The sequence below is a fragment of the Neurospora tetrasperma genome (assembly GCF_000213175.1).
Source record: "Neurospora tetrasperma FGSC 2508 unplaced genomic scaffold NEUTE1scaffold_3, whole genome shotgun sequence".
Classification (NCBI taxonomy): Eukaryota; Fungi; Ascomycota; class Sordariomycetes; order Sordariales; family Sordariaceae; genus Neurospora; species Neurospora tetrasperma.
In genome coordinates, this window is record NW_009799101.1 from 258590 (window position 1) to 279350 (window position 20761).

The 20761-nt window shown below is 50.0% G+C and overlaps 7 protein-coding genes across 7 annotated transcripts; 1 reads left to right on the plus strand and 6 right to left on the minus strand.

The window, feature by feature from the left end:
* Positions 1–616: 616 nt before the first annotated feature.
* On the minus strand, positions 617–1006 carry NEUTE1DRAFT_109550 (uncharacterized protein; the record flags this gene model as incomplete). The annotated part of the gene is made up of 1 exon (XM_009852121.1): positions 617–1006. One exon carries the CDS (start codon positions 1004–1006, stop codon positions 617–619), a length of 390 nt encoding a protein of 129 aa, XP_009850423.1.
* A 1657-nt stretch (positions 1007–2663) lies between these two features.
* Positions 2664–3254, plus strand: NEUTE1DRAFT_137123 (uncharacterized protein; the record flags this gene model as incomplete). The annotated part of the gene is made up of 1 exon (XM_009852122.1): positions 2664–3254. The coding sequence occupies one exon, from the start codon at positions 2664–2666 to the stop codon at positions 3252–3254; it is 591 nt and encodes a 196-aa protein (XP_009850424.1).
* A 2377-nt stretch (positions 3255–5631) lies between these two features.
* NEUTE1DRAFT_145955 (uncharacterized protein) lies at positions 5632–8091 on the minus strand (the record flags this gene model as incomplete). The annotated part of the gene is made up of 3 exons (XM_009852123.1): positions 5632–6661; positions 6716–7195; positions 7244–8091. 3 exons carry the CDS (start codon positions 8089–8091, stop codon positions 5632–5634), a joined length of 2358 nt encoding a protein of 785 aa, XP_009850425.1.
* Positions 8092–9479: 1388 nt separating this feature from the next.
* On the minus strand, positions 9480–12689 carry NEUTE1DRAFT_80781 (uncharacterized protein; the record flags this gene model as incomplete). Its single annotated transcript, XM_009852124.1, has 1 exon — positions 9480–12689. One exon carries the CDS (start codon positions 12687–12689, stop codon positions 9540–9542), a length of 3150 nt encoding a protein of 1049 aa, XP_009850426.1.
* An 812-nt stretch (positions 12690–13501) lies between these two features.
* NEUTE1DRAFT_100232 (uncharacterized protein) lies at positions 13502–15406 on the minus strand (the record flags this gene model as incomplete). The annotated part of the gene is made up of 1 exon (XM_009852125.1): positions 13502–15406. The coding sequence occupies one exon, from the start codon at positions 15404–15406 to the stop codon at positions 13502–13504; it is 1905 nt and encodes a 634-aa protein (XP_009850427.1).
* A 1504-nt stretch (positions 15407–16910) lies between these two features.
* On the minus strand, positions 16911–18515 carry NEUTE1DRAFT_100233 (uncharacterized protein; the record flags this gene model as incomplete). The annotated part of the gene is made up of 2 exons (XM_009852126.1): positions 16911–18379; positions 18428–18515. The coding sequence occupies 2 exons, from the start codon at positions 18513–18515 to the stop codon at positions 16911–16913; spliced, it is 1557 nt and encodes a 518-aa protein (XP_009850428.1).
* Positions 18516–19374: 859 nt separating this feature from the next.
* NEUTE1DRAFT_43217 (uncharacterized protein) lies at positions 19375–19893 on the minus strand (the record flags this gene model as incomplete). Its single annotated transcript, XM_009852044.1, has 1 exon — positions 19375–19893. The coding sequence occupies one exon, from the start codon at positions 19891–19893 to the stop codon at positions 19375–19377; it is 519 nt and encodes a 172-aa protein (XP_009850346.1).
* Between the last annotated feature and the right edge of the window lie 868 nt (positions 19894–20761).

Genomic DNA, 20761 nt, shown 5'->3' on the forward strand with positions numbered 1-20761 from the left:
TATCGTACTAAATTAATCCCTATAATGCTATATAAAAGTCGGCCGTCAATTCCAAACTATAATATTAAAATACAGAATACTTAATATTAATATAAATAAAACTTTCCGAATATTTAAATATAAAATACTTATTAATATAAGGACTATCAATATATTAATAGGTTATAGAATATTAAAATTTGAAAACTTAAGTACTATTACGATTAAATTTTAATTAACCTCCTTTATTTAATCAATTATTGAACGAAATTGATTTAATTTCTTAAATTAGAAATATTTAATAAAAAGAAATACTAAATTAATAATTTACTTACTAAATTTTTTTATAAATATTAGTTGTAAACTATTATTCCTCTAAAGCTGGCGGTTCTCCAGGCTTGGGATATTAACGCTTCGTCGCGTCCGCTAAATAGCTATAATACTACTTATTTAAATTTTCCTTATTATATTAGACCTTCTCAAAGTAAATATAATTTTAGAAAAGAAACTCTTCGCCTTACTATCCCTATTACTTACCTACGTACAAAGTAATATAGGAGTCTACTTCTATAATTATATTTTACTATCGGCTAGTCCAGCCGTTAGTATATCTTAGCACCGTCCCCAGCTCGTTATACTAGTTCTGAGTGCAGTGGGGATCGGCCCGCACCACAGCGTAGTCGTAGTTCAAGTTGCGAAGGCGGTCCCGGATGATGGACTGTAATTGGCTGAATTGTGCTCCCTGCTCGTCTTTAAAGGTCCTGGTTGGGTTCTGGATCCATATAATGTTTGGATCCTGTTCAAACCCGTAATCCTGCGGGCTGAAGATTGATCGGGCTTCATGACTGTCGGCGAAGCCCACATCTTTTTTTTGCAGGATGCTGCGAAGGTCAATCCCGTTACCTTCGAGCGTATCACCAGGTGTAAACCTAACGTGGCTGTTGGGTTTCAGCTCGCGGGCACGACGCCAAGAGTCCTGACCTGGAACCTTTCCGTTCTTGAGTGTCCACGGACCGGTGGGTGGCATTGTGGATTAGGCGAGGTGTGGTTGACTTTCGTAAGGCCTTGGGGCGGATGTGTGACTTTGAGGTCGAGAATATGTGTCGGTTGCTGAATGGGGTTTGTAGTTGTTGTTGAAGATGAAGACGAAGAGGGCCGAAAAGGAAAGCGAAGAATGTCGAAGAGGTCGAGGAAGAAGGTCGCAGAGGAAGACGTATTGTAGAAGACTGAGACGACGAATGTCGAAAAGAAAGACGAAGGAGGTTGAAGACGAAGACGAGAAATGTCTAGCTTGGTTGATATCTGAGGCTTGGAGGCGCTTTGAGGTCGCAGATATTCTGGGAGGCTTCTGCTGATGGTCGAAGGCTGGAGGAGAAAGGGTGTTTTGGGAAGAAGTGGGAGAGCGTTGAGAGCAGGCTTTTATCCTGTAGCGGGAATGAATATTTGTTTCCTGGAACCTGTGGTCAATTCACCTGGAGTATAGGAGTGAATTGCGTGGGTTGACAGGTTGGTGTAGTAAACCTTGGTGTTGCTCAGGCAACACATCTGACCTTGACGGGACAGAACCTTGAATCTGAGCCTGCTCCATCAAGGCCCGTAGACGCCGGGCTGGTGACATGAAGAATAGCAGATCAAAGAGCTGGCAGAGTGAAGAATGTCGCATCTTAGGCCGGTGATGGTGAAGGGACTGGCAAAGGTTCTTCACCTGCGCAACGGCGATTCTATCTTCACGGTCCATGTTCAACCGAGAATGAGGAGTAAATTCATGAAAGTGACACAGAAATATAGCAGAGAGATATATGATGCGCAGCCAAGAGAACACTGCTCTAGAAAGCTCCTTGGGGGTATCTGGCAGGGGACTGTGTTGGATATTATATCAGATTTGATGTGTAGTTTGCATGTAATGTTTGTGATGGTGTGCTTACCAGAAAACTGGACATGTTTTCCATGTTCGGAATTTCTGGCAACAGACAAAAAACATGCTGGATTGAATCACGCTGGGCCATTGACAATCGTGTATTATATGTCCGTATAGTCGCAACGCCACCGTCAGAAAGGAAGTTTAGTAGGAGGTGATTCCAGTAGTCATGACAGGTATCACGGCAGACGTCGAGCGTGAGAATGCCAACACGAAGCATCTGATGGCGGGGATGACTGTGATACAGTGGATTTATTGTAGCAAATTCGAGGGGATGGATAACGTGATGAGACCACGCAGACTGGCGATAGACAGGAAGGAGTCACGGACACGACCATCCGGTTACCGACCCTTCTGGAGGATTGGACGTTCCTGCCTCCCAAGGTTCAACAAAGAATTGACTTGAGACTGGATGGTACGTACTGGCCTGAGCCTCAATTCTCTCCAGCCACAGAGTGCAAACAGTTTGCTTGTCAGAAAGCCACGGCACATGCTTTGTTCGCCGAACACCAAACCTTGGCACAAACAACAAACGAAGTGGCCCGTGAATGTTGAGACTGTTCACCTGAAATCTGCCCCGTCCAGGTCGCAGCCAGTCTCCACCATCGCCATTGGCGACTGCCGACGCTTTGCTATTTGACCAATTCGTTTTGTAGAAGCCAATCTCGACCACTTCCTGCCACCTGCATTTCTTGACAAGCCAACAGAAGTCGCCGCAGCATCATCGCAGGCACGCATCGCAACTACCATCACAAGCATCGACAAGATGGTGAAGGACACGATGGAAAACGACAAGAAAACACAAGTTATCGCCAGCGATCCAATTGCCCCTCCTCCCGCGCCGTCGCCCCCCAGAAACGGCAACACCTCCTTCGTCGCCATGCCCGACGACTGTCCTCCAGAGTGCCCACAAGAAGACCATGTCAAGGTGGATGACGAAGCCCACGAAGATGTCGACGACGACACCAAGTCCGACTCATCAGAGCTAGAATACTTTGACTTGGACAGCGACCACCTCACTACTCCCATTGAGTCTCTTGACGACTATGGCCCCGGCGGCTTTCACCCCGTTCACCTGGGCGACACCCTCGGTCCCCTCTCTGACCCGTCACGTTTTCGCGTCCTTCACAAGCTCGGTCGTGGCGGCTATGGCACCGTCTGGCTCTGTCGCGATACCAAAGACGGCAAGCCGAAAGCGCTCAAGATTCTTTCAGCTGACGCATCGGAAAAAGCGGCGAAGGAGTGCCCCGACTTAAAAGCCCTACAACTTCTCACTCGTGCCGACTCCTACGACACGAACCTTTCCCCTCAAGCTCACGCAATTGCCGAAGACCTTCTAAGATATACTAACGGCTAGACTGGCCGATAGTAAAATATAATTATAGAAGTAGACCCCTACATTACCTTGTACGTAGGTAAACAACGGGGATAGCGAGGCGAAGAACTTCTTCTCTAAGGTTATATTTACTTTAAGAAAGTCTAATATAATAAGGAAGACCCAAATAAGTAGTACTATAGCTATTTAGCAGATACAACGAAGCGTTAATATTCCAAGCCCAGAAAGCCGCCGGCTTTAGAGGAATAATAGTTTATAATTAATATTTATAAAAAAACTTAGTAAATAAATTATTAATTTAATATTTCTCTTTATCGAATATTTTTAATTTAATGAATTAGGTCGGTTTTATTTAATAATTAATCAAATAGAGGAGGTTAATCGGAATTCAGTCGTAATAATACTTAGGTTCTTAAGTTTTAATATTCTATAACTTATTAATATATTAATAATCCTAAAATCGATAGGTATTTTATATTTAGGCATTTAAAAAGTATTTATTTATATTAATATTAAATATTCTATACCTTAATATTATAGTTCGGAATTAATAGCCGACTTTTATATAGTATTATAGGAATTAATCTAATATAATAGAAAAAAGAGAAGGATTATTTTCTTTCCTTTAAATTTATATCTAAATAGACTTAATAAATTAAATATTATAATTCTATAATTAAATAGTATAAAACTTAAACTTAGTAATACTATATATTTATAATTTTATTTCTATAATACTTTTTAAATATATGAACTTCAAATATAGTTTTTAGTATATTATAACTATTAAGTATAAAAATAATTATTATTTCTAATAGTATAACGATAATAGAAAAGGAAATTTCCGGTTATATAATAATTAAGTATAGAGCTAATTGGAAATAATCAAATATCTATCGCCTCTTTTTATCAAAAGATATTAATATTTATATCGCTTATAGTCTATTATAAAATATTAATAATTGACCTTATTTTATGAACTAAATACAAACTTAATATTATATAATAATCTACTTATTCCTTTTAACCTATATTTAATATATACTTTCCTTTTTAAAACGAATATCTTAGTATTTAAATTTAAATTGCGGTTATATTCGTACAATCTATACTTTCTATATAATACCCTATTGAATTTTATATAATGCTTTCTTCTATGTAATATAAATAATAAAACCTACATCCTATCCTATAAAGCCATAAACTACATTAATAAAGAATTAATATATACCTAATAAGCTGGTACGAAAGGAGAAGGGACAGACTGAAAGATCTAGATACAAGTGTCAAAAGATAAAGAACTATAGGCCTCCATTCTGCCAGCGTGCCCAGCGTGCCCAGCGTGCTCAGCGTACCGGTAGGGGGCGGGCGGATTACGGCACGGGCCATTAAGAATTCCTCTCTAGCTAGTGTACACCAACACCAACGGCGCATTCTCTCGCAAACCGTCCTTGTATACAATAGCAGACCCTTACAGCTTGCTTGTACTGAGCAATGGACCCTTTACATCGTACAGAGGCCGATAAAATGTCAATGTCTCTCATTGGAACTGGGTGGTACCTTAGTTGGCGAGTGTAGGTACCGACCTCTATGTACCGCATTGCAAATCGGCGATCCACCGCCAAGAACCTGCCCTCCACTACCTTACCCACCACTCCTCCACCACACACTTCACAGCTGCACTTGATCGCGATAGCAACTTGATAAATCCCTCATCCAACCTCCCTCCTCCAACACCAGCAACAACAACAAAAACTTGCTTCATCAATCAAAACATCCCTCGTGGCGCAATTGGCTAGCGCGTCAGACTGTTAATCTGGAGGCTGTAAGTTCGATCCTTACCGAGGGAGTTTGATACCTTCTATTTTTTCCGTTTTCCTCTTTTTTTTAATTCTTCTTCTTGCATTATGCCGCGAGGTACCTGGTGCGGTCGATGGTTCTGATATGTGGGAAGAGAAGGGAAGGGAAGGAGAATATTTGTAGGTCTATACTTGCTGTACTTGCTGTACTTCGAGTCTCGAGATTTAAAGGGACTAGATAAGCAAAGAAAGGAATGAAGGAAGGAAAGAAAAAAGAATCAAAGAGGCCAGTTTACCAACACAATCAACAGCTCTTTCCACAGTAAACACGAGCAAAAGATCAATCCAAGAAATAGCTTAACGAGAAATAGCTTAACGAGAAATCCCGAAACTCCCACGGTCCCTAATTGCAGTGATATCCAAAACCCTTCCTAACAAGGAAACCCAATCGCTTTATATCGTTACCGACCTAACCCGCCCTAACCTGTTCTCAGAAATCCATATCACCCGTCATCACCATGTTTCGTATTGTTTCAAATCCCGCCTTCATAACATCATGACCAACACCAAATTCGATCCATCCCCATCTCATCTCATCACTACCAATCCCTCCCTCTCCCCCTTTCCCTCTCCCTCTCCCTCTCACGATCTCTGTCCCTCTCCCTCCCACTCTCCCTCACACTCCCATCCCGTTCCCTCAACCCCTCCCGCATACTAACCACATCCCACCCCTCATCCTCCCTACTATCCCTATCCCTCTCTCTCTCACGATCCCTCTCCCTTCCACTATCCCTTACACTCCCATCTCTTTCCCGCAACCCACTCTCCCGATCCCTCTCCGCCCGACTTGATATCCTCCCCAGACTCAAATCCCGCGCCGAAAACCTACTTCGACTCCTCGCTGTGCCTAACCCTACTTGCGTTGCGCTCCCTGGATGTGCATGTGCATGTGCATGTGCATGTGCATGAGCAGGTATTTCGGCATCAATTCCGTACTCTGTCCCGCCGTTCATGGTGCTGCCAGGTATGCTATCCCCCTCCGCGGCACTCGGTGATACCTGGCTATGACTATGCCTGTTGCGTCCCCTGCTCTGGTTCCGACTTCGCTGTCTTCCCTGCAGATTCGGTAAAGTGATGTACCGCTCCGGCAAATCAACAGGAAGTAACTGCTTGAAAATCGGCTGGCTGGCGCTTCTTAGACCTACGGCCGTCATGCCTGCGTTGCGCTGGAGTTTGGATTCGACGATTTGGTGCAGTTTCCGAGTGGTCAGCCATTTTCCCGTGTATCCTCCTCCTGCTCCTCCTAAATGTCCGGTTGTAACCAAGTCTTGCAACCCAGCGTCGTCGGGTCCTGCAGGCCATTCGTCGAGAACGTCGCACATGGCGCTGGTCATGTCGTCGCTGGTGCTGGACTCGAAACCGCAGGCGGCAAAGAGGTGTTTGGTGTAGATTTTCCCGCTGGAAGGATCGGTGTTGTGGTACGTGTCGGTGGCGTCGGAGTGTTCCATGTCGAGATTGGCGCCGCCGGCGGCGCAACAGTCGAGAATGAGCAGCAGGTCGGAGTTGATGCCGAGAATTGCGGAGCGGATGTCGGACCATTTCACTTTGGAGATGGGGCGGTAGCGCTCACTGGGGGTGTTAGCAGCGGACACAGTCGATTGGTAGAATCAAAGGGTGACGTACTACTTCTTCATCAACTCATGATACGGCGTCGTGGGCTTTCCCAGATGCGTACAAGCGTCCTGATTCAAGATCGCAGCGTAAAGTTCAGCCGCGGCTGTTTGCGCCCATTGCGCATCGGTCGGATGTTCGTGACTGCTGAAGACCAACTCGCGCCTCTCGTCCAAACTTCCGTGTCCATGGTAATACACAATCAACAGCGTCTCGTCGTTCGCCCATTTGCTAAATTGCGCTAGTTTGGTCAAGACAGCTTTGAGTGGATCTCGCATGGGAATCAGCCAGTCGTCTACTGTGTACCCATACGATTCAAAGGTATCCCGAAGTCGTCGCGTCTCTTCCTCAAGCGAAACAAACTCGCTGCCGGGGCCAAACATGTACGGGTGTGCGTCGCTGTCGCTGACCTTGAGATCGTGGAAGGCCCAAGTGAGGATGAGGACGCGGACTTGGGCGTACTGGGGGTTTTCTGGGGCAGCGTGACAGTACCTGTTTTGGTTAGATGTTGTTCGTGGAAATTGCTTGGCAGTCACTTACGAAGGCGCAACACTGGGAGCCCTGGAAGAGGTACCCGGCTTCCTTAAACCCAACCCTCCTTGTCTCCCTTCATATTCAAACGTCCCTGTGCCACTCCTAGAAAGCGCACTAGGCTTTCTCGGGCTCCCCAATCCCGGATCCACGCCCATATTGAGCCTTGCCCTTAAGTTGGGCTCCGAAGGCGTAGAAAACAACGAGTCCCGATCATCGCCGAGCTGGTGAAACGAAGCACGATCAAACAAATCCCTCCGAAGTTCTCTGTCCATTCTCTTAGGCCGAACCGGATCAGGTGACCTTGACGGTGGTCTTGAACTGGCATTCGGCCATCCTGCGAGTCGCGAACCTGACAAGCTCGCCCGATCGTTGTAGTACTGAAGCGACGGCCGGTGGTGGGATCCAGAGGGATAATGTTCTCGCGTCTTGGTCTTGAGCGTATGTCTGGCTTTCAGCCTGCGCCTTTCCTCGTCCGAGTCCTGCGCGGATGTTTCGTCATCGGAGGGCGGCGGGGAGAAGGACCTGGGCACCGAAAGCGATCGCGTGCGCGCATGTCTGGGAACATGCTCGAAATTGCTGTCCTGCCGCCGACGGGAAGAAGAAGAAGAAGAAGGGTAATGGGAGGAAATAGTCGAAGATGACCCGACAAGACGTGGTTTCGGACGTTGTTCGCGGTCTCGGTCTAGGTCGCCGCGGTCTCTCTCGAGTCGGCCGACGTGGCTTCGGGTTTCCCTTGGCGAACCGAGCGGGGCAGTGGCTGGGCCCGGTGGGAAGTCGTGGTCGCCGGCGCCGCCGTGGTAGGATTTGTACCGATGTGTATCGTCGATACGACGAGGGCGCTCCGATCTCCTCATGGTGAAAAAAAAAGGAGAAAAAAAAAAAAAAAAAACCAAAGTAGAGGTATGTCGTCGGACAGAAGCCCGACGAGCCTGACAAGCTGTTGTTGTTGTTGTTGTTGTTGTTGTTGCTGGAATACCCCGGTTAACGGTTGCCGGGTGATCGCTAGTGATGGCAAGTAAGTGGGCTGTTGGCCGTTGGCGATTGGTGTAGTAGCGCACAAGCTCCCTGTATCTGTTTGTAGCGTAGCGGGAGCCGTCAAGGTGCGCAGCGTGTCCGGCTGTGTTGGCGCGACGCGAGAACGACTGTTGTAAAATACTCGTCAGGGCTGCAAAAAGTCGAAACAATCCTTTGGTAACAGCGACGGAGTGATGATGATATGCGGAGAAAGTAAGTGAAATGCGAAAAAAAGACAAAAAGTTCGACCAGCGTCGCAAACCCTTGACGAAGCCGCAGAGAGTTGGGAGTGGACGTTCTGTAGGGATGATGAGTGGCTGCAACAACACAGGGCAGGGCAAGGCAGGGCAAGGCAGGGTAGAGGTAGTAGTGTAGATGCCACACCACGAAGCAATGCAGCAGCGTCAAGCGTCAGGCACCCGACTAGCGCCTAGCCAACAGCCCAGCCAAGCTAGCGATCGAACGAACGAACGATGATGGCAGAGCATGGAATGACTGCCTTGTGTGTTGTTCCGCCTATGTATGAATCGTCGGGATATACAAGATTGTCAGCACACCAAATAAATGTCAGTGGAGGCCAACGAATGATGAATGGAGCAAGAAGGCGAAATGGAATCTGGAATCCGCCATGCCTGCCTCATCCCCCCCGAGCCACCATCATGCCCATCCATAGCCAAGACGGCTGTCCTCAGGCGGCCTGCCTGCTTGCCTGCTTGCTTGTGTGTCTCGCTGCGGTGCCGTAGTGGTGGGATGCGTAGGCTGGGTTCCTGTTTGGGTCCCCGTTTGGGTCAATCTGGCTGAAAGTTTGGGTACCAAGCGGCGCTCATTGGGCGGAAATTACGGGACGCGTTACATGTCGTCCTCACTTGTCTCGCATCTGCAGGTGTGTGGACGTGATGCCGCCGGTTGGTTCCCCCCGGATTGTGGTGGTGTGTTACACAGTTACTCCATGTACCTGTAGCGTCGTGGGTTTGTTTGTTTGTGGTGGTGCAGTCAGTGAGGTGGCTTGGTCGTTGGCCTCTGTCATGCCCGCTGTGGCTGCCCCTTGCATTCATTCCGTAATGTGACGCTGCGGACGCTAACAAGTTGGCTGAAAAAAAAACATCGTGACATTCAAGACCTGGCGTTGATAGCCCTCCTTCACACAGAGAACAGAAAATCTTGGAATAACATTTGTCGGGTATCTATAGTCTAACGAAACAGTAGGTAGGTAGGATCTAACCCCAAATAACAATAAGCCAGTCGCTTGATACTTTGACAAGTGTTTGCACACCTCTTCAGCTCTAATTCAGAAATCATCATCGTCATCAAGCCACGAAAGATCCTTCTCTGGACCCAAAAACTGCGTCAGTCCCATGCCTCCCAACTCACCTAGCGCATCCAGGTCTGCATCGCCATAGTCCGTTCCTTGAGATGGCGCAGGTGACACCTCCAAGATCTGCGATATCTGATCTTGCGCTTGCATACTAGGATTTGGCGTTGCCATTGGAGTAGTCTTGGAGGGTACCAGCGACTTTTGTTCGGCCAAATGCTGTGCCTGAACGTTGGACTTTGACAACGACGGCTGTTGTGGAGGGTTCGCTTCAATGACCGGCTTAACCACGCTAGTCCTTTGCGGCGGCACCCACCCCGATATTGACCTCTTCACCTTGCTAATCGAAGGAATGAGCTGCTTAATACTTTGCCCTGGGAGCTGCTTCGCCTGAGTCGCTGCAGGCCTCTGCTCCGGCGCCACTGCCGGTGATTCTGTCCTCCTCGCCGACGGTATCTTCAACTGTGCAATTTCCTCACCCTGGCGCCTCAGCCTTTCCATCACCGCCGCTCTCTCCTCGGCTGCCCTTTTACGTTTCTCTTCCGCCGCCTTTTTGGCTCTTTCTTCGGCTGCCTTCTTGCGCCTCTCCATCATCAGCTGTTCACGACGCGCCTTTTCCTGCCGCCGTTCTTCGTCCTCCCGAAACGTCTTTTCGCTTTCTGCCATGGCTAGTAAGATTTGAATGCCTACGCCACTGGAGCCAAAGAACCGTTGAGGCGACGGCGATCGAGGCCGAGGGGCGGGTTTAGGGGTGGGAGGAGTCGCGGCTGCCGCTGTGGGCAAGCTTGGGTTGGGAACTTCCGCTTGTTGATCGTCACCAATGGCCGGGCTTAGTTTAGGAGATGAGTTCGCTGAAGCCCGGGGCCTCTGGCTTGGGTTGGAGGGAGGAGATATCGCTTCCGCCTGTTTCTGGGATGCTAATGCTGATGCCGTCTTCGGGTCTAGCATGATAGACGCTGGGATGGATGGGCGTTGGGCTTTGTACGCTGTGGAGGTCGCCTGAGGATTCGATGTCACCGAACCAATTGAGCTTTGCCTCGAAAGAGCAGGTACACTTGTCATCTGTTTCGAAGAGGCAAGACCCGGAACAGGTTTCGGGGCTGGTGTCGTGGTCGCCGTTTGATATGGATGAGTTTCCTTGACAGTTACAATCGAGGGCGACGAAAAGGCAGTCTTGGGTGATGGCTTCAATGGATGCTGAAAGTTGTCCTTTCGGTTATCAACCTTGGTGGGCGTGTCGCTTTCCAGCTCCCGTATGTCCTGTGATGAAAAGAGCAAGTCCTGAGTGGACAGAAAAGGAAAGATGTCATCTTCAACAGGCTTCACTTCTTGTATTCGAGGTCGTGAAGGTGCGATTTGTACATGTGACGTCTGGCGGGTAAATCTTTTCGGTCCTGGTGCCAAAGAGGACTTGGGAACAACCGCAGGGGCTTGTCCTTGCTTGTCAGACTGGGATTTGAAGACTGGCGGGCGCGATGTGGCCGTGGACCCAGTATCCTCCTCCAGCTCCCGAAGCTCTTGAGATGGACTGGGGAGAAGGTCGTCGAGGTGCGACATGACGAATAACTGTGTGCTTGTTGGTGGTGTATTATTGGTTGAGACCGCCGGCTTGCCAATGATGCTGGAGAGCGATGATCTCGAAGCCGACGCTTGAGGGTAGTTCCTCGGAAGGAATTTGGGCTTCTGGATACCCCCGCTGCTAGGTCTGACCATAGGTCGCTTAAAGCTTGGTGGACCTGGCGAGGGACGTTGTGGTACTAATGCTGGAGGGCCCATAGGTCTGTGTGGGGAAGGGAACTTGTTGGGATTGGCCGTTGTAGACGACGGCCCAGGTGGGTTGGCAGGAGCTGTGACCTGATGCTGGGCTCCCGGAGGCTTCAGTCTCGCGGCATTTGAAGGCTGACGGGCAGACATTGAAGGTCGTGGTGGTGGTGGTATGGGGGAAACATGAGGTTGCGGGGACGGGAATGCTTTGGATGCTTCGACAGCTGAACGCACCACCGACGTGTTCGGCGTAGAGGCTTTGGGCTTTGGTTGTGAGCTCTCCTTTGGTAATTGTTGCTCCTTTTCCTTATTCACGTGCTCCAGCTTCTGATAGCCTTGTGGCGGCACTGTTTCCTTGGACGGTTTTGCCGGAGTAGACCGATTCCCGTCCGTCACCCCAAGAATTGGCCTCGGTCGCATACCAGTCGGTAACGGTTTGACAACCTTCTTAACTGGATCCAGCTTTAGAGGAGCATTCTCTAATCGTCTCGGTTGCAAGGCTTCCACCGATTGCGGTCGACTTAACCCCATATCCTCCAGATTCCTGTCCGGCTGTAACCTTGTTGGTTTGGGCAAGACCATTACAACTTCCTCAGGAGTCTCCAGCCTCTGTGTGTTGGATTCTGTACGTGTCTTGGTCTTGTCGTGCGACTGAGATCCTTCCTTGCCTGACCGTCGTGGTTGTGAGGTCCGCTGGCTTGTACTCTCTGTCCTATCCTCCACCCATGGCACGTTCTCCTTGTTGGTGATCGTGGTGTCTTCCACCCCCGATATGCTCTCCTTGCAGGGTATCGTTACCGCATCTTGCCTGTTAGATTGACTGTCCTGGTCCAATCGTGGTCGCTTCCTCAGACTCTCATCTATCACCCCTCCACCATCCGGTATGTTCTCCTTATTCGAATCGTCTCTCTCCGGAGAAACAGTCCGGCTTTGCTGGTCCACAGCCGGGCCCTTGACATTTCCACTCGAATCCCTCTTTGTAGCCGTATTAGCGACGCCAACCCTTACGAACCTCGAAATCGTGTCCTGACTCGGATGGACATCCACCAGCGGTAAGCCCTTCTTCTTCCGCGCCTGTATCTCTGCCAACTCCTTTGCCTTCTTTTTCTCTCTCGCAATCCTCGCCTTATTGGCCGATTTCTGCTTGTCGAGTTCCTTGCGGATTCGTTCTTGTTCCTCCAGCTCCAGGCGACGCTGCTCGGCCTTGGAGAGTCTCGGTTGCTTTGTGGCTTGCTTGTACAGCTTCTTTGCTTGTTTGGAGGTCATCGCCTGGGGTTTTGAGGCCGGAGCATTGTCGCGCGAAATCAGGCCTTGCATGCCCAATGGGTTGGGCACCACGGTGAAGGTATTTTGTCGTGGCATTGTGACATTGTTGGGGTCGCCGAAGTGTGTGTCGGATCTCACGGTCCAGTCTTGTGTCGAGGTGAAAGCCGTTGTTGAAAAGATGAGGTGACGAAGGGAGGAAGTTGGATCGACATATGTCGGACCACCCCACTGGCCACAGCGCGTTACAGCGTTGTGTTGGTGGGAGTCGCGGCCTGCTTTGGCGAGTTCCGCGAAAGAGGTGGGAGATCACGTGTGTCAAGTGGGGCCTGGCTTGAAGTACCGCTCGTTGTTCACTCGGCTACTACAGGTGCTCGTAATGGACAAAATAGTTGAGACCTTTGACATGATATCTTGGGTATACTTATACTACGCATCCAAGCGTCTTTGTAACACCTCTTGTCTTAAGTTCTTGGCAACTTCTGAATGAAAACATACAATTAGGACTCTAGCCGATGTCTTTTTGAATTGTTCCAATCCTTATTACAGTCTTGCAACGGCCTTTTTTTTAATCCTGACAAGCGGTAGTGGACTATCTTACCTAGCCTTTGATTGGTCTCACTTATTTTGTCTCCGACGAGAGGTGGTTGCACCAACAATAACCACTAATTCCATGTACCTCTCCCCCGTCCCGTTTTCGTCCCTTTATCATCCCATCCAGGGAACAACTCCATCTTCAATTTCCCAAAGTAAACAAACCAAACCATCACCACCACCACCTCTTTCCCCAGCGTGCTGCTCGACATAGTCGCCGCCGCCGCCGCCGAATTGAAATACCTCCCCCTTCCACCGTGGCCGCCACCGCTACCTTCTATTGCTGCCTCATCTGGTGACCCCCTCGCCATTTGGCGTCAGTACTTACATGTACTCTTGCTCGTCGTTGCCTCGACCTCGACTTTGAACACTCGCTGACCCTCATAGATGTCCCTTATGACCCTCCCTTTACATCTCACAAACCCATCACTGTCCGTTTTCCCTTCGGTGGGCGGGTCGAATTCCACCTTGACCGACGCCTGCGCCTCTTCCTCGCCGCCGTGAACGAGATAAAGCCGGCACCATACCAAGATCCTTAACGCCCCCAACCCGTCCTTCCTCGTCGTCACGAATACCGCGCAGCATTGAAAGTTCCTCGACCCCTGACTCAAGAACAGCTTGCGCTCTCCGTCCCAACTTTCCTCCGGTTGAAACTGACTGTGTTTTGGACGGAAGTTGATCTCGGCCATGGCTCTGAACACCTGCGACAGGTTAAATGCCCACCGATGACTCGTGCCCAACATCGTCGATGCCACAGGCGACACCGTCTTTGTGATATAAAACACCCTACTCTTGCGCAACTGGGGCTGTTGCCCAGGTCCCGTCGGCCACATGGGCAAGCTCTCAGGCATGACGCGACAGTACAGATCCGAGCCATGCTGCTGCAGAAACACGCCGATCGCCATGCCCTTTTCACTTCGGTGATAACACCCCAGGTCAAGGATATACGTCCCCTCGGTCTCCTTAAACCGGGAACTACCGCTCCGCAACCCATCCCCCGACGCCGGCGTAAATCGTAGTCCTTTGCTCGTAATCAGACACTCGGCGTTATACAAGGTGTTTCCCCAATTCACGATATCCCTACACGTCGCGAACTCCTTCGGACTCGGCGCCAATATGCCCCAGTGCTTCTGATGCTGCGTCCCCGACTTTTTGTCCGTCTTCCACGCAAACAAACTAAAATCGTTGGTTTCCTTGACAATCTCCTCCTGCAGCCTGATGAACGCCTTCTCGCCCTCTCCATACAGCAACGGGATTTGCACGTCAAAGATACCCAGTAAACAATACGCCATGTCCTCGGGGCGGGTGGTCACCCGCGACGAAGCCCAGGACATGCGCTGCGCGACGGGTATGGTAGGCAGCAGGGCGCTGTTCTCGAGGACGGACTCGTTGATTTGTGTGATTTCGGCGAGGACATGCTTGAGGGAGGACTTCTCGCCGACGAATTCCCATTTGCTGTTGTAGAACCCCATGCGACTGGGGGCAATGAGCTCTTGTAAGGTCCACCCTCTGGTAAACCAGCGACATGATTTGAATCGAGCGACCTTTTCATCATGGCTTAGGTGGTCCATCCTCCCAGCTTGGGAGTGTGATGATGTCGCTGACCCCGTCCCTGTCCCCGACCCAGTAGTAGCTGCAGATACGTTGCTGCATGAACTTCCCACATTACTCCCCCCGTCTTTCCCCTCCAGCCATCGCCCCCCGTCCTTCCCCTCCCATCCTTTCTCCCCCGAGGCATTCTTCCCTTGTCCATTCCCATTCTGTCCATTCCCATTCCCATTCCCATCCTGCCCATACCCTCCCCCACCCACTCCCAGCCGTGCCCCCTTAGGTTTAGGTTCAGCATGATGCTTGTCCCTAAAAACAGGCTCCAAATCCTCCAACACCGCAAAACAAACCGTCGCCCCCCGATACCACCCCCACATACTATTAATCGCCTCCGTCAGCTCCGCCGAGCTACTCTTGTCGATACAGCACGTATCCACCCACGCCCATTCGATCCCCGATTTTTTCGCGCGATGACATGTTTGTTTGATTTTGGCGTACCCCTTTTCTTTTTTCTTTTCGAGTTCGTGAGGTGGTAACGAAATAAATTCCTGAAAGGTGACTTCGTCGTCGGGCGAAGGGGACCATGTGTGGGAGAGGATGGCGTAGGGAGGGAGAAGGGAGACGGGGAGGAGGAAGGAGGTTAGGGAGAGGGTGGTGGTGTTTATGAGGCGCATTTCCTTTGGATGATTGCTGATGGGATCGGATCGGATCGGAGCGGTTGTTGCTGCAGTGATGAAGAAGACTGGGCGGGAGAAGTTCTGCTCTTGACGGAGCGAGGGGAGGAGTGAGTCCCAAAAGATCGTGGGTCTTTGTGTGTCCTGATGGAAGTGCTTGTTCTCGAAGTTAAGTCATCCAGACACGTAACAGCGGAGAAAAATCAGTCGCCTATCGTCATCACCATCTGGTAACTTCTGGGGTTTCACAACGCGCCATCACGGTTGAAGTTCGAGGCGGCGCCACAACGCAAGATCCTAGCAGTGAGATTTTAGGGCAAAATGGGTAAGTATCACCTCAGCCACCATCCCGGCGCAGTACGGCGCTTATCTTCCCCGTTAGGGCCTAGCTCGGGAACTTCTAAGAGGGCTAAATAAGCTAATGTTTGGCGCATGGTAGGGCGCAGTTGACGATCGATGCGCCACAGTTACTTTGTTTTCGTTGCCCCTTCCTTTCTTTCTTGCAATCCTTTCCTGCTTTGACATCTTCCGTTTTGGTCCCTCGATATCTTCCCTGTGATTTCCTGAGGTGTGAAACTTCCCACCGTACTTGGTCCCTGCATTTGTTTGGATCCTTTTGCTTCCTACACCCATGGCTCTTTCGGTTACAGGATAGAGGTACATAGGTTGTCATTCGGCATGCTGTTTTCTGCTTGTACCAGACAATGAACTTGTTCAAGTTGGATATACCATATTGACAACCATTCGCGTTGGCTGCCATGGTATATCAGCTTGTCAGTTAGTTGCTGATGCCAATCGTCGTTGCTCTGAGTCTGCTCATTTGGTTAGATAGATAAGAACTACTAGACCAAGCCGAAAAAACATTGACATGGAAGCTAGGTCTACGTCGTGTACGTGTGCCCGCAAACCAAGCAAGTGCACTGGAAGGAGGCGTATAAGAAGAGGTTGTCTATGTCCGGATTTCGGTATGATCATTGATGCAGAAAGACGTAGTTCTTGTCACAATCATGACACTTCATGGGGGTATTAGGGCATGCATGGAGGGCTTATACGGGAATAAAACGCAAAGCGCACTTGTTGTCATGGATCTCAGTCACATTTCTTGTTTCACTTCAAACGTCTGTCTTAAGTTTCATATATTATGTACTTTGTATTTGCTTTGTGCTCCAGCCGTGCTTCTCTCGCTTCGTCCTGCTCTTTCTTGTCCAATCTGATGCTCAGCAACCAGCTCTCGTTCTGCTTCTATGCAGCACAACCACGAACGCTCTCACAAGCCCCCCACTACCGCACCAGACCCAGGTCCGAACATACCCGTAGAACCCCAACCCAAGTGGGTTTTCAACGTCTCCGGCACCACCGACGCAAAGAATGCCGGAAAGAAGCTCGCAATCCTTGATGCCGCCTTCCTAGCCCGTCCACTTCTCATCAGCTTCCCAAGTCCAATCATGGACGCCAAACCCGCCAAAGCGCCCACACCAACAGCCATGACCCGGGACTTCCCCTCCTAAGAGAGTCCCTGAGCCCAGCGGCTGGTGGCGTTGACATGAAAGTACGACTTGACGCTCTCGATGGCCCCATCCACCGCGCTCTTCTTGGTTGTAACCGGAGATGGCACCTTTGCAGCATTCCGATTTCGTCCCTCGAACCACGGATGACTAAGCACCTGCTCAATTGTCGCCCTGTCGTTGGGGTGCCATTTGAAAATGGACATGAGTAGATCAAAGAGCTGATCGGCTTCTTCGTTGTCCAGACGCAACTCCATGTACTCATCATCGTCATCTTCATCATCACCGTTCCTTCTTTTCTCGCTATATGGCAATGGCAGTGTGTGCGTCGTATTCTTGCTGTTGTGATCCTGTTGCAAGTGCCACAGCTCATACTGCTTCTTCATATGATCGGCCTCCTCCTGAGTCTGGGACAGATAAATCGTCCTCTGCAGGTTACGTCTGAACACCGCCTCGCCGGGACTCATCACGCGCTCGCCCCTCTGGGCCGTCTTCGCCATCTCAGCAGCCATCTCCCTCTCCCTCTCTTCGAATGGGTTTGTTGGTGGCTTCTCGGTGATGGGCTTCAGCTCCCCCTCGTTGGTCTCGTCGGACTTGGCGACTTGCGGGTTGAAACACCTGAGTTTTGGCTCCTTCTTGTGCTCCTCCTTGTACGCTGCCCTAAACGGGTCTGGCATGGGCCCCATCAGGGACTCCAGCTTGGCTGCATGCGTGTCGCAGTCGTCGCCATCTAGTGGCTGAGCAAAGTGCGTGAAGTCTGCCGCGAGGTAGTTGATGCAGCAACCTAGTGTCCAAATGTCCGACGGAGGGCCGAGGAGTTCCCTCTGGAAGAACCGGTCCTCCGGCGACGCATAGTCCAAGGGAATACCTGTTGACCCTTCCTTGGGCGGGTCGAGAATGGAGTAAGACACGCCATAGTCGGTGATGGCGAACGAAGCAGCGCAGAGACCAGAGTGGAAGCCAATTTCCACGTTGCCGACCAGTTGTTCGGGGACGGAGGGCGCCGAGGCGCGTGTGACGGGCTTTATATCTTCGAGGGAGATGACGCGGCCGGTGTTGGGCTTGTCGCCGTTGTAAAACGCTTTAAAGAGGGCTTCTTCGGGAAGGGAGTCGGCGCCGTCACAGAGACGGAGGAGGATGTTGCAGGGTCGGAAGTCGCCATGACAAAGTCCTTGCGAGTGCATGAAGCGCAGAGATTCAGCGAGCTCAAAGGCCATGTCCTTGATCAGGGCGGTATGGAAGCTGTAGTAGTCGGGAATAGTCTCGAGTGTGCAGTCGTGCCAGGGAAAAACGAGGGCCAAATGCCGGCCGTTGGGGCCGGTCAGCCAGAAATGTTCGATTGGAAGGCAGATGCCAAAGGTGTCGAGGGTGGAACGGTCGACATCGCGGAAATGGTCGAGGATTTTGAGGTCGGGACAGTCGGGGGTAGACTTCTCGGCGGCAATAACTTTGACGACACGCCTTACCCCTCTTGCGTTGAAGGCGTTCAAAGACTGGAGCTTCTCGACGGTTATACCCCTTCTGGGGTAACCGTGCTCGGGTGTCCATACTCTGGTGGTCGGGATTTCAAGCCTGGTATTTTGGTGGTGATCGGTGCCTGCCATTTTGGGTTGTGCTCGCAGATTATTGGTCATGGGTCATGGATATCATGCCAATTGATGTACTCGGGTGTTGGAGGTGAGCGATGTAGTTCATGAGCTGAAGATAAGGTATATATAGTCGACAGAACTAAAAACAGCACAAGCAGACGGGCAGCCACACGAGACGAGTAAAAGTGTCTGACAGCACTGCCACTAGATGTAACGGTCATGTAGTTCGGGGCGTCCTTCCCCGCCCTAAGCTTTCGAGGCCAACGATCCGCTCCTAAAGGGGAGGATGTGCTTGACGAGACGCATCAAAATGTTGAACATGGCCTTGTGGTCCCACACAATATAGATATGGCCTTAGACCACCAACTGATCGAGGCCGAAACCCATATAGATTGTAATATGTGGGTCGTCGTCAGCTACAACGTTTTGATAACAATCACTCTTCGCATTGAACTCGGTTAAGACGGTTCCGTCCTCGTTGTACTGATTTGTCTTCGTGTGAATACCCGATCGGATAATCACACATGTAAAGCCAATATCTTTGGCCTCTTCCCTACGACACAGCTTCTCTACGGCCTGTATATGAAGCTGGAGCTCGTTGATGCTACGGCCTGTAACAACGGTGACTGGATGTGCCAATCGGCTTTCTGTTGCCTTTTCTTTACTCGCCCGGCGTGATCTGGCACGGTCCGGCAGGTGTACTTCTTTGGGCAAAGATGAGCAGGAGAATAGATGGTATTGAGGACTACCTCACTCGGGATCTTGTTGGGGGGAGCAGACGGCTTTGTAGAGGTATTGAATTGGATGCAGGTATATATAGCCCTGGAGCAACAATTTGCAGGGCAAGGCAGCTGAAGCACCCGCTTCCCTTGGACTATATGTGAAGAGGGTACATGATTTTTCCTGGTGATGTATGGTGATGATGATGATGATGGAACGGTAGTTGCCGCGTCGCAGGAGCGATAATCATCCTCCCCCTTGGCCCTTGGCTGATATATTTCCTTTGATTGAGGGGGTCAGTCATCTTCTTGAGATTACCGAACTCTACGGGGTCCCAGATGACATAGATGTGGCCTTGTAGCAAGACTTGGCTCTTGCTGACTCCCATATAGACGGTGAAGTAGGAGTCCGCCTTTTGCTGGGCGTTCCTCCACTGCCCACTTTCAGCATCGTATACTGTGACGGTCCTGCCGTTCTTGTACACATTTCGAGTCTCATGGGCAAGCTGCCTGATGACGACGCAAGTCAGCTTCAGGCGGTCCGCTTCCTCGCGGCAAATCTCTTCCGTAATGGCGATCGGGACGTCGTTATTGACATATCGCCGATCCTTGGTCTGGTTGGGATCGACGATCCAGGAAATCCGGATCTTTCTCTTGGGTACGATACTATTCATGTATCTGTACTTCCGCCTCTCTGTACCCTGATCATTGGTGGTGGATTGAGGTCTCTGGATACTCATCAGTTCCTATATCTGATGTCCTGTGGATGGCCATATGAGGTCGGTTGCTTGTCTGGGCAGTTGTCCAATCTGTGTTTCAGTTATCTGAAGGCAACGGACCACTTTGGAGACACATCTTCATCTGGGTTCCACTTCCTGTTGTAGTTCGACCTGCTTGCTGCTGGCAAAGAGCTGTAAGTAGATGCTCGTTCAAGAGGAATATGAAGATACTTCAGGGCGTTACCTAAGGTACCTCTACTGAAGAGAAGCTCGATCATGTCGGAATGTCGTGGGTGAACGCAATGACATGGAACGGTGTGTATAAGGGAAATAAAGAGGGTTCCCGCCGGCCTGGATGTTGGGGTCGGTAAACTGGGAAAACGGAGCTGTAGCTCGTCGAAGGTCTTGGGCTGATATGTTCCTGAATATGTTGTTGATTACTTCATTGGTTGTATATAAAGACTTCTGCCGTAGTGCATTTCACGTCACACCGCCTTTGCACTTATTGTGATCGGTATAGGTTTCCGTTGAATGAAGGACAGGTGAATTATGACGGGTGTTTAAGGACAAAAGGAACGGTGCCAAAGCCAAGCTCATTTGTACCTTACCTCTATACAAAGTGAAAGGAAGAGATCAAAGCACTCGATGGTATGACGATGAAGGAATGATGCTTTGAAGACCGAAAGGTAGAAGAGGGTATCCGAATACATAACTCTGATGAGATCACATTGGTAGACAACAATCAGGCAATTGGTTCACAGTGGACAAACGACTTTTTGGAAACTTCCAGGTTAATTTCATGCCACTTTACTTTCTCTTTGCC